The 15,993-nt window shown below is 40.6% G+C and overlaps 1 protein-coding gene across 1 annotated transcript; it reads left to right on the forward strand.

Moving 5' to 3' along the window:
• Window positions 1-3,788: 3,788 nt before the first annotated feature.
• Window positions 3,789-7,065, forward strand: amer2 (APC membrane recruitment protein 2). Its single transcript, XM_056737757.1, has one exon. It carries the CDS (start codon window positions 3,917-3,919, stop codon window positions 5,870-5,872), a length of 1,956 nt encoding a protein of 651 aa, XP_056593735.1. The 5' UTR covers window positions 3,789-3,916; the 3' UTR covers window positions 5,873-7,065.
• Window positions 7,066-15,993: the final 8,928 nt, after the last annotated feature.

Consider the following 15,993-nt stretch of genomic DNA (forward strand, 5'->3'; position numbering starts at 1 on the left):
CCATAGACCCCTTTGTTGTGAAATGTTCTAGGCATCTAGGTTAATCAAATACTTAAACATTTAGGTTTATAAAGTAGAAAGTGAATCAGATACTCCTCTGGGGGAAATGTTTAAGATTAAAGTGTGTACTTAAAGGGATAATTACCCAATAATGAAAATTCTGTCGTCATGTCTTTTTTATACAAAACACAAAAGAAGATATTTGGTGGTCCGTCAGAGGTAGTTCTTTCTTTGGAAAAACTAGCAATGTTTTTCACAGCTCCTGTCTCTTATCAGGCTGACAGATTTAAATATTCACCCATCAGCCCTGTGTTTGTACGGATGTCTTAAAGAGTAATTATCGGGTCGTAGACCCCTGAGACCAGTACTACTGCCTGGAAGAGGATCACCAGAAGAAATGGGAATTAACACTAATCCCTGTGAATATGGCCCAGGGCGACTGCCTGCTGTACTATATGAAAATCTACTAACAGTGTGGAGTGTGAAAAGGATTTAAGGGTGAAATGTGTCTATTCTCTGGTCTTCTGTCTCAGATCTAAGTGATAATCTGCTGAATTTGAGTAATACTTACAATACGCAATTTAACACACCAAGTAACAAAGGCTGAATGTGTTTTTATGTGTGTGGATGTTTTTTTGCTATGTATCATAACTTAATACGGAAAACTGGAGATTATCCCCCTCAAATGATGATTATAACACAGTGAGTAAGATCATTTACATAAATTTAGCTTTGCATAAATTTACCAGAATAATTACAGTTTCCGCCTAGATGCTACTGTTACCAGCTGATTCTTTTACAGTTTAAGTATATTTTTAGATCCATAATTTTTACGGTTTGAGAGTTAACCATCATTTTGGACCTGACAATAATGATTGTTTTCTTATCTATAAAGTGTAGTTGTAATTCAAACAACGTTTTTTTTTTATCTCATCCTACTCGGTACTGAATGATGGTTTTAAAGCTGTGGCCTCTGTAAGCCCGGGCTGTTTTTACAGTGTCACGTGCAAGAAAACATATCCACAGTCTGAATTAATACAACACAAAGCTTCTGATTACAAGAATACAAAATTGCTGGGGAGTAAATATGTCTATACACACACACAGACACACACAAGATATTAAAATGTCACAGCTATTCCATGATTTATGGAGACTAATAGATTTGACTGAAACCCCATATTAATTTATTATTACATTACAGTAGTTGCAATAACTATAATAGGCTAACTATGTTTTGGAATAAACTATGTTACACTGAATAAATTTTATTGGATAAATTGAGTAATGCTTCCGAGACCCTAAACACATAAACCCAGCCCCGTTTATCTTTCTGATAATGTATGACAAGACATCAACCGTCCTGTGTATTTAGTTGCATACGTTATTGAACAGTTTGAGAGCTCTCTTTGTACACTATTTTGGTGACCGCATTATGCCTCGGTTCATGAGAATATTTGTCTTCTATTGGTGTCTCTGATGTAGTCTGCCATTGACAAACACCACGATAAGAGCGTCACGAGATCTGAAGAGTTTGCACGCACCTGTTCTCTTTCAGTTTGAAGATAATGGGGAGAAAGCAGCATTGTACAACCATAGACAACACGCCCTTATTCACAAACAGAACAGCCCTATCCTATTCTAAGTGTCCCAGTTTGCTTCTCAGGAGAGTTCTGCCCTTGGCAGCAACAGGAATGTCACACCAGGGGAAAATGATGTGAGCACTGTGTTTATCCACCGAGGTGGAGCCTAAAAAACACAACTGCAGACTCGCAATTGAGTTTACAGTGAAGACCTTTATTAAGTTTTCTCTGTTTTCTTCTCTTTCTGTTTCTTCCTGTCGCTCTCTTACTTTCCTCATATGGTTCTGCTTAATTGTGCTTCCCGTACCCTCAAGCAAAGAAACAACCCCATGGCCCAGATAGTGGGAAAACATTGTGCAGACCCAAAATGACCCGGAGAAACATTAGGCGGCGTGACACATTCCACCCCGTGTGCCCCAGAGGATGCTGACAGTAGTGGCAGACACAAGTGAGGAGTTTTGGAACAGCACAGCAGACCTGAAACCAAAGATGATTCAGAGACCAGGAAGACTCGACCTTGTTGAAATGGTTGCAATAGTAGCTTACCTTCACACGCACACACGTGCACACATTGTATGCTCAGGGCGAAGCCCCCCGCTCAATGTGTAAATGCTTCATGTCATTGAGGTGGAAGAGGAGGCCGGTATGTCTAAATCGAAATGAGGAGCCAGATGGGCAAATCTGCAGTACAGAGATTTCTTCTGGCTGTTTTTATCGGTTCTTGTTAACAATAAGTGTGCCCATCGTAGAAAGAATGTTCCCTTAACGTTACTTTTTGGTTTACGTGTGAGTTTGTACACAAAACAAAACAAAACATTAGCTTATATTTCTGTTAAGAAAACGTTTCAGGATAATCAAAGATAAACTTATAAAAAACATTGTGGGAACAAAAACGAATGTTTTGGGACCGTTTTGGGAAAGAAAACGTGTTACCAGGGTGAAAGACGTGCAGAAAAACTGTAGATACCATTCAACCATCGCCAATTTGCATTATGGCGTTCTCATTGTTTACAGTGATGAAAATTATAACATTTTAATTTTAGGGTAGAAATTACCTTTCCAGGTCATACTACAGTGAATCTATATAATGTTTGTACCTACTTAGTTGTCAAATATACTAATATCTGCAAATATTTGCTCTTTGGGAGTTCAATTTGAAAGGATTTGAATATATTTGCATATAAATATTTATTCTGTTGGAACTCAAACAGTCATTGGAATTTATCGCTCGAAATGGCGTTTGTACTCCTGTCCATGTCTACCACATAAAAGTGTTTTGTCATTCAAAGCACACAAGGTTTTTCACCAAATGTTAAAGTGTATGCTAACCACTATAAAAAGAAAAGGCTTTCAGTTGTTCAGCTGCAATTTCACACAATTGGAGTGTAGTTAAACTAATAGCTTTTTTTTCAGTTGAGGAGTGTGGTAACAGGAGTCCCCCTGAGCCCATATGCTGTAGGCAGATGGACTGCGAGTTTTTGAGGGGTACGTTGAACACGATCAAGCACTCCAGACGGCCCAGAACAGGTGAGGACCACCAGCGTGAGTTTATCTAATCTCATTTAAATTTCATCAGTCATTTTTGAAGCATTTCAGGGTAAAATGTTTAGCTAAATCCGCATTATGTCTTCATACTTGTAATTTCTCCTATCAGCAGCTTTTGCCTAAATCCTAAGTCTGAACATTACAGCAATGATTCAAGTCCGTGTTTTCGTCTTATCTGAAGGGGATTTTCATTGGCTTATTTTCATTTTCACTTTGTGTTTTGGGGCTGTTTTATCCCTAATGCATTTCTGTACAAATCAAAAATGCCATTGCAGCATTGGTGATCTATTACAGAGCAAAAGATAAGCGAACGACGCAAAAACTTCCAGACATAGCCTCTTTATCTGTTACACACACACATAGACATAGACACGATGGCGATGACAATGACACGGCGCAATACACCTATTCTTTGAAGCCCGCACATAGATGCATATCACATTCCTATTCACTCCGGAAAGAGAGAATAATTGAGGTAGAAACAACAGAGGGATATGTGATGTTTGCAGCGTGGGGGATGAGGGTGTGTATGTGTGTGTGGAGGGGGCGAGCTGAGAGGGCGGAGAGAAAAGCATTGGCTTGCCTCCAGCACTGACGAAAGCTGCTTAACCCTCCTAGTTACCATAGAGACTGTCAGTGAGAGAGTGAGAGCGAGAGAACACCAACAAGCGAAGGCAGCAACAGAAGTAGAGAGCAAGAAGCGGCTACAGACAGGGTAAAATAAAGGGGCAAGAACCGAGAAAGAACAACAAAGCTTTAGAGGGGCACTAGCAGACGTAGCTACAGACATGGATGTACAAACCGAATGCAGTGAACCTCCTCTGTGTGAGCCCCAGCCACCGGGAAAGCTCAACAAAGCTGCGTTCAAGCTGTTCGGCAAGCGTAAGTCCGGCAGCAGCATGCCGAGCATCTTCTCAGTCAGGAACAAAGGAGAGGGGACCGGTAAAGCCGCTGGGAAGCCGCTGGAACTTGTTAGAAGCAAAACCCATGATGGCTTAATTACGGACACTCCTTCGGAGCTTGACGGCCACAGGAAAGAGGAATCTGCCAGCAGTGACCAGCTCCATGCCGGAACACCAGATGGTGCGTCCATCGCCCCCCTCCGCAGCTCCATCACCAAGTCTTTCAGCTTCTTCTCTCTACTGCGGCGTAGCAGCAGCCGTGCCGGAGATGGGACTGCCACGGTAGGACGGCGTGGACGTGGGCTAAAGGGACTGTTCAGCAGCATGCGTTGGCGCCGGAAGCCGCAGGCTCAAGATTTCTCAGGTGAGGTGCAGGAGGTGGCCAAGGAGGTAAAGGAGGAAGAGCCAATACTTTCGTGCTCCGATGACACGAAAACAGAGAAGGACATGACTCTCACTCTCGAGCCCCTACCGCAAGTGTTTGAGGAAAGTAGTGTCCCAGGGGATTCCGGGAAATGGCTGAGAACGTCTGTGGAGGAATTACAGGGCACTAATGAAGTGGACTGTGGCAAGTGTAGTCCTTCTCTTTCAGAACAACTTCCAGAGGAGTCTCCGGCTCCTTCTCCACTACGAGTCCAGGCAGGGGTGCTCCAGCATGACAAACACAACGATTCAACGCACCTGTCATCTATTCCAACCTGCGCTTTGACTCCTCCAATGGAACACAGTACTGCTGACCCACCGTCAGAACAATCTGTCGATCGCTTATGCTCCATGTTCACTGATGTCACTTCTCTGAAAAGTTTTGATTCTTTAACGGGCTGTGGTGACATCATCGCTGATGCAGAAGAGGATTCTGGGAATGGGGTAAGTGCCACAAGCAGTGGAACAGGTAGCAGCAGTGGGGGCTTTGTGGGTCATAGGATTAGTGGAGGTGGGACAAACTCTGAAAGGTGCTCCCCCGCCAAGCCTCCACTCCCTCCTCAGGTCAGTAGCATCACACCCATACAAGTTTCTTGCTACATGCCAGCCCACCAAAGAGCACGTGCACCCCCTAAAAAGCCACAGGGCAGTGGGGTTGTTGCCTACATGGGTGGAGGAGAAGAGATGGCTAGTCCTGAGGGTGTCGACGACGCAGACATGCAGGGGCTATGGCACATGTTGCCCAAGAAAGGTGAAGACTCCCCAGCCCCACGTCGTGCAGAGCCGGTACTGCATCATGCGCCAGGGCGGCTGGAGAAGAGGCAGCCACCAGTGAAGGCGCTTGGCCTCAGTAAGATCCCTGTGAGTGGTTGTATTAAGATAGGAAAACCATTGCCCACACGTCCTTCTCCTCCACCTGTCGAAAAAGAACTCCAGGATGTGCCACCCAGTGATGAAGGCTACTGGGACTCTTTAACACCTGGACCGGAAGATGAGGATAGCAGCTTCCTTCGTCAGGACGGCCTTATGAGGGACAGCTGCTCTGGAGATGCACTCTATGACCTCTACGATCCTGACAGCCCCAGTGCCGCCGGGTCTGATGATGATGCAACCGACTCACCGACAAAATCCACAGGGGATCTAAAGATGAACTTGGCCTCCCAGAAATGCTCACCTTCCCCTACTTCCTCCTTCCGTTCCATGAAAGGCAGCACAAGCCTACCTCGAGATTCCAAGATCCCCATTAGCGTGAGACAACCTCCACCTTCCCACTCTTCAAGCCAAGGAGCGCTGTCTTCCACTTCAAACACCCCCTCGAAAAAGACTGATGCCCCACCACGCACTCGAATCCCCGTCTCTAAGGTTCCTGTCCGTCGCTCTGGCAACAAGAACACCACCAGCACACAAAGCAGGAAGTAAACCGCTCGGAGAGCCATCAGATGTTTCTGACAAACAAATCTTTCACCTAGAGCTTTAGGCCAAAACAAATGTTTTTGATATGAAACAATCGACATTCACTTTGATTTCACACAGTTAGCGAGGACTACGTTTTTACTGACAATGACTTTCTTTCAAACTATTTTTTGAGATGTGTCACGTGTTACACAAACTGTTAACTGACAACTTTGTAGAATGCCCTATGCTATGTAACACATGACATTCTTAGTAATCCAAGTTTGATTTTTTTTACATTGCTTACCTGCCTTTGAAAAATGGGCTTAATATGGTAAGAATGCTGATCCTAAGAATGTTTAACATTTCTAAAAAGCTTACTTGGAGAAGTTCCTTACAAGGTTCCCTTCCATTCAAATAAGCAACTGTGGGAATTTCTTGCTCATTCGTCCCATAAGCCCTTAGCACTGTGTAAAATGCAGCTGCAATCTTCATCTCTCCAAGGTTTTACAACGTACAAGGAATTTGGAGAACTGCGCAAGATGAAGCCAAACCGAGCACTTCTGACACATCTAAACAAAAGCTGCATGGACTTGCACACTCAAACTGGATCAGGGAACACAGCCTTTTGTTTAAGACACTTTTTTTGTATCATAATCATACAACGTGACTTCCTATTGGTATGAGGACGTTTCTTTTTACTGAACCTTCACATTTCTTACTCTTTTTATATAGTATAAGGACTTCCCTGTGACCTCACTGTGGATATGTGTGCACTGCTTGTTTTCTCTTTTGGTAAGTACAATTTATAGAAAAAAATGGATAATGAGAATCCCAGTTATTTGTGCTACTCTAAAAACTGGACATACATGAGCTGGATTGTGTTTTCGAATGTAGCATGACATCACGCACAGGTCTGTTTTATTGCCTGCTCACCGCTCTATAAATAAAGGAGATCGGAAGAAGCCCACATATATCATGCGTTAACTGTCTTCCACTATTTGGCTCAGATTTGGACTGGACTTCCACATAGATACTGTTTTTGGGGAAGTGGGGTCTAACTTGTCAGTAACATATTTTCTACTCTGTTTTTATAAAAAACGTATCTATTTTATTTCTTAGTTGTCATTTTCTCTTCAAGAAGTAATATGAATTGCTCCCTTTCTTTGAATTGTTCTTTATTTAATGAATAAAATCACACTCTCTGTGTCCAGCAAGTGGACGTCTATCCTAGTATGTTTGCATCATTTTACACACTCACACACACACCGAGTGGGCCATGTGGGGCGGCTTTGGTGGGCTCAGATGTTAGCTGTTTTAATTGCATGGATGCAAAGAGCGTCAGGATTGCCTTTTTGCAGCCATTCGCAGTCAGCCGGACTAGGATTTAATCCTCCCATGAGGAAGTCGAACAGCGTGAGGCTGCATCTGAATCCCTGTGACAAAGGGAGGTGTTTACTTTGGAGGAGAATCATGGGCTTCCATTGTCATACATCTGTTTCTGATGTTGGTGTAAAAGAGTGTGTGGAGGGAATAAAGATTAGAGCTGTGCACGATTTAATGCTTGTTCATCAACGACATGTGGATGGAGACGTGTGTGTGCATGCGTGTGTGCCTCTGTAAGGGGGATTTGGTGCAGTCCCACAGTAATGGTGCAGTGAACAACATTTACTCCTGAACAGCTCTCGCTGCAGTGTGACTTCTTATGTAACACCATAACCCTCGGATATCATCCCCAAACAGGAGAAAACTGGTTGTGTGTTTGGGTGTGCTTGTGCAGATTTATAATGTGTAATGCGTAACTGTGTTGTAATTGGGTCATCTGGCATTAGCCTGTTAAATGTGTTTATCTGTGTGAAGGGCACTAGAAAAATTCACATCACTGCTGTATGCATAAGGAGACCTAAGTATGAGTGTGTGTATGTGTGACTAATGGTTGGGTGACCTAGTTTTTAAAGACCCGATTCTGTGAATGAGAGAGAGAGGAAATGATCGAAGTGAGAGGTAAACAAAATCTGTCTGTCCATCTATGTTAGATAGTTAGCATGTGGTTGATAGAAGGGGGATGTTTAACCCGCTGAGCCCTGAGCTCATATTCTCATTAGCCTCTCATCACACCTGGGAGCAGGATGGTAAACTCTAGGGTCCTAGCTGTGGATCGACTCCCGCAGGGGCTCATAAGGCCTGTTTAATAAGCTCAGAATCTAGTCCAACACCAGCACAGGAGACAGAATCATTAGTGTGGCAACTCACTAAACATGTTTTCTGACGGGAGACTGGCTGACAGGAGAAAGATGCAATAACCCGGTCAATATGTGATAGAAAGACAATTTTTGTACAAGCGCATACTGTGAAACAGTTTATTAAACACTCATTAAATGTTTTCCTGTGGTTCAGTGGTAATGCCAATGTCATAGGTTCGACCCCAGGGGAGTGCACATAGCTAGAATCAAATGTATAATACAATGCACTGCCAAATGCATAAATGTTAAATGTAAGCAGGGGCGGACTGGCCATCTGGCGTTCTAGGCTTTTTCCCGGTGGGCCGATATCGTTTGGGGCCATAACGGATGCTTTGGCTGCTCAAACCGACATGTAATAAATGCGAATGCACGCAACGCGAATGTAAAAGGTTCAATTCAATTTATTTATATCGTGCCCTTCTCAATGTGCATTGTTCCAAAGCAGCTTTACAGGAGTAGATCAGAAAAACACAGAAAGGTAATAAACAGCCAGTGCATAGTGTTTATAGAACAAGTAAGATCATTCTTATAGATAATATCTAATAAATAAATAGACTCTTTTGACGAGCTAGGCGGGACGAGAGCCATGAGGGAACAACGCAAGGCCGATGACACGAGTGATAACGAGTGTCAGTTGCCAGTTGCACTAGTCTCGCATCTCTCACGGAGGAGATCGGAAGCATAAAAGGACGAACGACAGGAGTGTGCGACTAGAGAGTACAAGGCCTGGATTTTATCTTATGGTTTTTATTATGTTTGTGTGGCCGGCAGTCGACAGTGAGGGAGCTGCCAGCATTTGACTTTCATTTTGGGGTTTGTTTATTTTATTAAAAGTTGTTAAATGTTCGCCGTTTCCCACCTCCTTCCTTCCTTCCTTGAAACTTTGTTACAACACGTATGCAGGCCTATCCATGCGCACACCCATCCCCCCGTCAACAGAGATGGTGGAGGGCCGATGTGGGCCAAAAAATGCCAGGGCCGATTTTTCTTCCCAGTCCAGCCCTGAATGTAAGTTTTCTTTATTCGTTTCCTAGAATTCTGCAGTCGCGTGTGGTTGCTGTGCTGCTGTCTTGTGTTTATACATTGTCTGTCTCTGAATTATTTAACTTTTAGGATATACGCTCGTTCTTATACAACAGCCTACAAATGTAGATCACAAAGGCGGCGTTTATCACTTCATACTGCTGTTTGACATTTGGGGGTTAGTTGAGACAATCCTCTACTCAGTCATGAAATAGAGGGCTCTTTCTCTCGCTCTCTGTCACTTGTTTGTATAAATGCACTCTTGTGTATATTCTCTCTGTTTTCTGTAATCAAATTCAATAATTCCAACAAGCTAGCCTCTCCTGAATAGACCCCACTTATCACACTGCGTCCAGTTTCTGTTTGTGTGCATCCCTGTCCCTTTTTACCTCACTCACAAAATACACAGGATGCAAAATACAACACTTTCAAGATAAGAGACAAATCTCTTCAGGTGAGAGCGGAGCAAGAAATTATAGATTATATTAATAAATAAAATAATTGTTTTTTACCATATTGTTTTAATTGTCTTGTTTGGTCGGACAAAGTCACAACCCAAACTCAATCTCTTGGTTGACAATCTGAGCAATCTATTGATAGTACAAGAGAATGTTGCTTACTGGAAATTCAATGAAAGAATGGGTTTCTTAGTTGTCTCTTAAGCTTGGAATCAAGAATGCATTAAAACATCATCACAATTACACATTCAGCTTTAAAAGTCCACCGGTGGTTTCACTTGCTCCGTTCTGTTTTGTTCCTTACAAACACTTTTCCTTCATCTCTAGGGGATACTAAAAGCCGTCACTTAAAACTTCCAAGTGTTCGCCTGCTATCCAAGACTGAACTTTTGTCTCGTACTTTAAGTGCATGGATGAAATGCGCTCCCTGTTTTCCTGTTCAACTGCTTTTAGTTGACGGATAACCTGATACAGAAAAAGCACAGACCTTTAATAGCTCTTAGGTTCTCTGCTTCCTCTCTTTCCGTTCAATTTCCGTTCATCATCCAGAGGAAATTCCAATAGAAGAAGAGAAGAAATTTGGAATAACAACCAGTATTGTATGATTGGAAGTTTATGTGCGTGTTAATGCGTGCGTATAATATTATAGGGGTTTGGTCATTCAAAATCTGCCCCTTTGTTTTCACACGCTTGCCCTGGTACACAAATCTCCATGGCAACTTCAGTAGGTCATCCAATGAGAGGTGGAGGTTGGGCTGGGGAGTGGGGTACGTGTGACACCGATTGGAGTGAGAATGGTGCAGTGTGAGTTTGTGCAAATACAGGGAGTCTCAAATCACATTTTCTACACTTGCACATGATTTGCTGCAGGCATGTGAGAATAACACACCCTCTAGTTTCCTTTTCATGACGTTCATGAGGCAAAATAGTATGATGTTTGATGGCCTTCATATTCTTACAGTTTATAAGAACTCCAAAATTCTTGCCCCAAAGGATGATGTCATTTCCTATTCTTGGAGCTGTTGTGTCTTCACGAGTTTGTTTCATTCTGCTATTCCGTCAACATCAATAATAAATTCACATGACAAACTTCACATGTATAATTCATTCCAGCTGAGTGGTGGATATAAGGTCTTCCATTTCTGAAACAGGACGAACAAAGTAGCTAACATTGTTCAGTGAGTTTGCATTTTGTCTTAAAGGTACAGCTCACTTAAAAATACAAAATTTCACGTATCGTCATATTTAATCCTGGAAAACAGTAGAAGAATTTTCAGACATCGCTTCTTTCACACTTTGAAATAACTCAAAATATACAGTCAGTTTTTCTGAATTTACTGTGTGTTTAGGCAAAATTATCATTTTTGTTTCAACTACTAACAATGGCCTTTTTATTATTATTTTTTGCAGAAAATGAAAACGAAACAGGTCCAAATAACAGAAAAGATGCTCTGCAGACCTCAAATACTGCAAAAAATACAAGTTCATGTCCACTTTTAAGCAATACAACAGTAACATTTGTATATGAATTTATGAAATATTCAACAATATATTTTTTTGTGATAACCTTATTATTTTTATCACAGTTTTCATTTCAGTCTTTCACATTGCTGTCGGGTGCCTCCGTCACTTCTAATGTTCTGAATTTTGTTCAAATTAATTGGACAATAATCAATTCCTGCAATAATAATAAAGTGCAATTTTAAACATATCCTGCAGATGATACACTATCTATTTTTATACAACTTTTTCTGTAAATTATATTTCATTCTGCAACATAGCTTTCCTACAATAGTCTATTCTTATTTTTTACTTGTACATATTTACATACACACATACTTACTCTCTATAGCTTTACTCTTATGTTTATTGTATTGTATTTCTTAATTTTTTATACCCATAGGCCCTTATTTAAATCATCTGTGTACTGTATTCTATTGCTTGATGGTCTCTGTGTGTTGTTGCTGATTCTGTGTACTGGATGATCCTGTCACCAAAACAAATCCTTGTATGTGCAAACATATCTTGGCAATAAAGCTCTTTCTGATTCTGATTCGGAATGGCCACAATACATCTAGAAATGCTGATTCAATAAAGAGTGTGGAATAGTCTTTTCTTGTTTTCCGTAGCAGCATATCTAACAGATCTGAACTGTTGAACTTTTTTTAGGGTTGCCAGAGTATTCATTGTATGCATAAAGTGTTTGTATTCAAAAGAAGGCTTGAAACACAATACAATATGATGACTGATTTTCCATTTTTGGGTGAACTATTGCCTAAAACCTAGCCATGTTTGTTGATCTGTGTCTTGTAAACTACATGTCACATATACGGTCTATCCCATAATACACCGCAGCAACTCAACCACGGGCTAAATTCAAGCGTGAATTTGAGTGAAAAAAGCCTCCAGAGGAAGTTTAAATTTTAAAATCCAATTGATCAATATGCCTAACTTAGCCTGATGTGCCTTGTCAACTTAACAAGGTTACATCTCGCTCTGAAGAGACGCAGAGGAAATATTGAAGAGAAAGGCCAAACAATATATCTAACTTTATATCTGACACAGATCTGTTTTTGGACTACAGTGCAAAAAGTAAATTCACACATTTTTCCAGTGAAATAACACTAAATTCTCAGGTTTGGATCACAAGAAGATATTTTGAAGAATGTTGGTGACCAAACGTTATTGACCACCATTATTTAGAACTAAACCAGTTCTATATTATATATAATCTTTTGTGTTCTTCAATACTACTTAAAACTGTTAAGTATACTTTAATGAAACCGTTGTTAACTTTTAAAATAAACTAGTTTACAGTATGTTTTTCTGGGAAGTACAAATAAAGTAGACTAAAAGTATAGTTATTTTATACAAATAGAACATTTGAATTTACTTTTTGTAAGTTTTAACAAGGTTGCATTGCAATGTCAAATATGAACAATATTTATATTTCAAATTTCTTGTTAATGTGATGACGAATACCCCAACATGTTTGCCCATACGGGTCAGTGTAAGAGCATTATTGTTTACATCAGCATCTGATATGGAGCAGGTTAAAAAGTCATGTGAAAAAAACAGATTTGAGCAGAAAAGCTGTGTACTTTGTCCTGAATGTGTTTATGTTTGAGGGGTACACCTCAGCCCTGTCTCTGTCTCCACACAAAAGAGCCCCTCAGCAGACACCAATCAAACCACAACAGGACAGGAAAGGCTTATCTGACACACCAGCTGGGCCGCCCCCACCATACCCCCATGTGCAGACCACCATGAACACAAAAAAGGGTGAAGCTATATGACCCCCCCACCACTAAGCGTACACGATGTGCCCCCTACCCCATTGAGTGAACCAATCAAAACGGCTGCCACAGACACAAAGGCTTGAGGTCAAGTTCACTTGATGAACTGCCTGAAGTCAGTTTAGACACAAGCAACCAAACAGTAACAGCAGCTGGGATGCCTGACATTGAGTCATTGTCCAGTGCGTCCCTTACCTATCATTTCTTCAGCTCAATCTCCAATTCTCCTATTAACTAAAATATCCAGGATTAAATATTCATGCTTTGTGTGGAGGGGTAAGCTGAGAGTTAATAATGATGTCACTTGAGACCTATCAATGTACACCCTGAAACTGTATGATCTTGATTCAGGAAATGTGTGTGAAAATAATTATTTTTTACATTTTTGTCTAGCGGCACCAGTGACATAAATCCCACCTTAAGCGCACATTTGTAACACGCACAATAAAAAAACAGATGTGTTGTAAAGCGCAGGTAGCTATAAGCAGTTTTTATTTAACAAACTTGCTAACTTTTTCTATAGCTTGTAGATAAACAGAAATAAACTCAACTGAATTGAAAAGCGGAAAGTAGACATTTTAAGGACGCACACTAGTTACTGAATCATGCAGTATGCACAAACAGCAACGCATCCATGAAATAAACATCGAAACCTTCACCGAAAGCTTAATGGGAATTGCGTTGCTTTAAATGTAAACCACTGTCATTTGTATTTTATTTACTTTTCAAACTTTTGCGTCACATGAGTACATAACCTACAGTAGCTATATGGCAGCGTCCCAAATCGCATACTGTGATAGTACGTACTGAATTTGAATAAGTACTAATTGAAATAGTACGTTCAATATAGTATGATCGAGTGAGAGTAGAATACATTTTGGACTTACTGCGTCCACCATGTTTTATGGTCATGTGAACCGTATGCTCTTTGATACGTGAGAGTGGATAAAAACATAATTCATTATGAAATTCACTGTCCATCCGATCCACACTCCCGAATCTCGGCGGAAGTAGTAGACCATCCGGGTATTTCTCATCTACTGTTTCTTTGCATACTGAGGTTTCGGACATACTATTCATGACTCATGCTGCGTCCCAATTCGCAAACTATCCGTCCTAAATAGTATTCGAAAATGGAATTAGTACGTCCCAAATCATAGTGTGCTGAAATAAGTATTCTCAAAGTACCCGGATGGTCTACTGTTTCCGGTGAAAATTCGGAGAAGGGGGAGTCTGCAGACCTGGAGCATGCAGTTTTACGCCCCAGGCAGTTTTAGGACCCTGTTGTTCCTTATTTCTCCAGTCGGTGTTCGCTGTTCATTATGAACCACCAGTACAGACCTAACAGATAACTTCGTCGTCTATCAAGAGTTAGAGGTATGGTAAATAACCGTTTTGATACTAAGAAATGGCCCAACGTGCATATTTTTTTACAATATGGATATTGTTATGAATTCTTTTAAACATCTTAACATATATATATATATATATATATATATATATATATATATATATAATATAGATATGTGTGTGTGTAATTTAAACTCAAAGACAATACAATTAATACTTATTGGCGACCAGGTCAATGTTGTGTCTGGATCAACCTTAGCTAACCACGTGTATGCCAACTCGATATCTCTTACTCATTTTCATATTTATTCTCTTTATAATATATTGTCTCTGTAGTCAATGCGAGATGGCCTTTCCTGGTAAGATATTCTTCTGACCCTGTTAACGTGCATTATATGTTATATATAAACCATTTCAGTTAAGCTGCACACGTATTCAAGTTTTTTATAAAACAATCAACAATTAAGCACCAACAACCACAAACATGTTCAAACTCAAATTGAAATCATAAGTCCCATATGGCTCTTGATTTGAGTTGTTAAACAGATGATCCAATTATCTATCATACATATAATATACCTCTTTAATATTTTCCATTGAATATTTTAACTTAATGATCTGGATTAAAATGAATGTGCACCTTATGTGGGTTTTATCACGTTTGTGATTGTTAGTGCTCGATTAATCATGTATCTTGTTTTCTTAATAACAGTTGTTGGCTGGCTAATTAGGCCTATTATATGGCGATATTATTGATCTCATTTGTAATAATACTTGGAAATAATTTAAAAAATATTAAATGATCATGCACTTGTACTGTCTTGTTATTTCAAAAAGTTTTAGAAAAATAAATCTCTATGAATTTGTAAATTAAATTATACAGCAGGGAAGTAAAACTGCATATTCCCTCTACTGGAGAAATAAGGAACAGCAGGGGCGCAAAACTGCCTGATGCGCAAAACTGTATGCTCCAGGTCTGCTGACTCCCCATATAAGACGCTTCGCTAATTTAATAAAAGTAAGCACACAGTAAACCATACATACAAAATAATAAATGAATAAATACTTAAATGCAAGGAAGAGCTGTATGTGATGTTCGTGATGAACTTGTTGATGTTTGATGTTGACGATGTATCATCCCTGCCTCAGGGCGAGAGGGGATGACGGGCCTCCTGGTTCCCTTGGGATCATCCTTAAAGAAAATGACATTTCCGTATGTGTATTCTCTGAGGACTGACAGCACTGCATAAATGTGTTTGAGTCTGATTTTCCCCGACATCAATTATCTCCAAATTGACAGGACACCGCTTTACAACCCGGGGTCCAATCGCTGCATCCCCCTCTATATGAGGTTGAGTTCAATGCGTTCATTTATTATGCGCTGAGAGATGCGCGCACACAAGTGTGTCTGGATGGCAGGATGCATTACGAAAAAGATTTTGCTACAACAAAGAGATGATGAGAAATTAGGAGGACAAAAGAGGAAGATGATGGTCTGCAATAAAGAAAGCGGGAAGTCGGGAGAGGGGGAGTTGGGTTTTTATTTGGATGGGAACACCAACCTGTGAAAGTGCGCAAAACGAACATGTGAGGAACAGCATTCTCTAAATAAAAAAACATACAACACGAATGATGCTATGCAGTAGTCAAATCCTAACAAGGCCGTATGCAAAAATGAGAACATGCCTGTAGGGTTCAACGGTACAAACACGCACATCATGTTTATATGATAATGCATGTGTAAATATTCTATCTGCTGTATGCGTTTCTGTTTATCT

Source organism: Triplophysa dalaica, chromosome 23, assembly GCF_015846415.1.
Source record: "Triplophysa dalaica isolate WHDGS20190420 chromosome 23, ASM1584641v1, whole genome shotgun sequence".
In the NCBI taxonomy this organism is placed as follows: domain Eukaryota; kingdom Metazoa; phylum Chordata; class Actinopteri; order Cypriniformes; family Nemacheilidae; genus Triplophysa; species Triplophysa dalaica.

Coding starts and splice junctions, on each gene's coding strand:
- amer2 (XM_056737757.1), top strand. CDS start 3,917: ATGGATGTACAAACCGAATGCAGTGAACCTCCTCTGTGTGAGCCCCAG.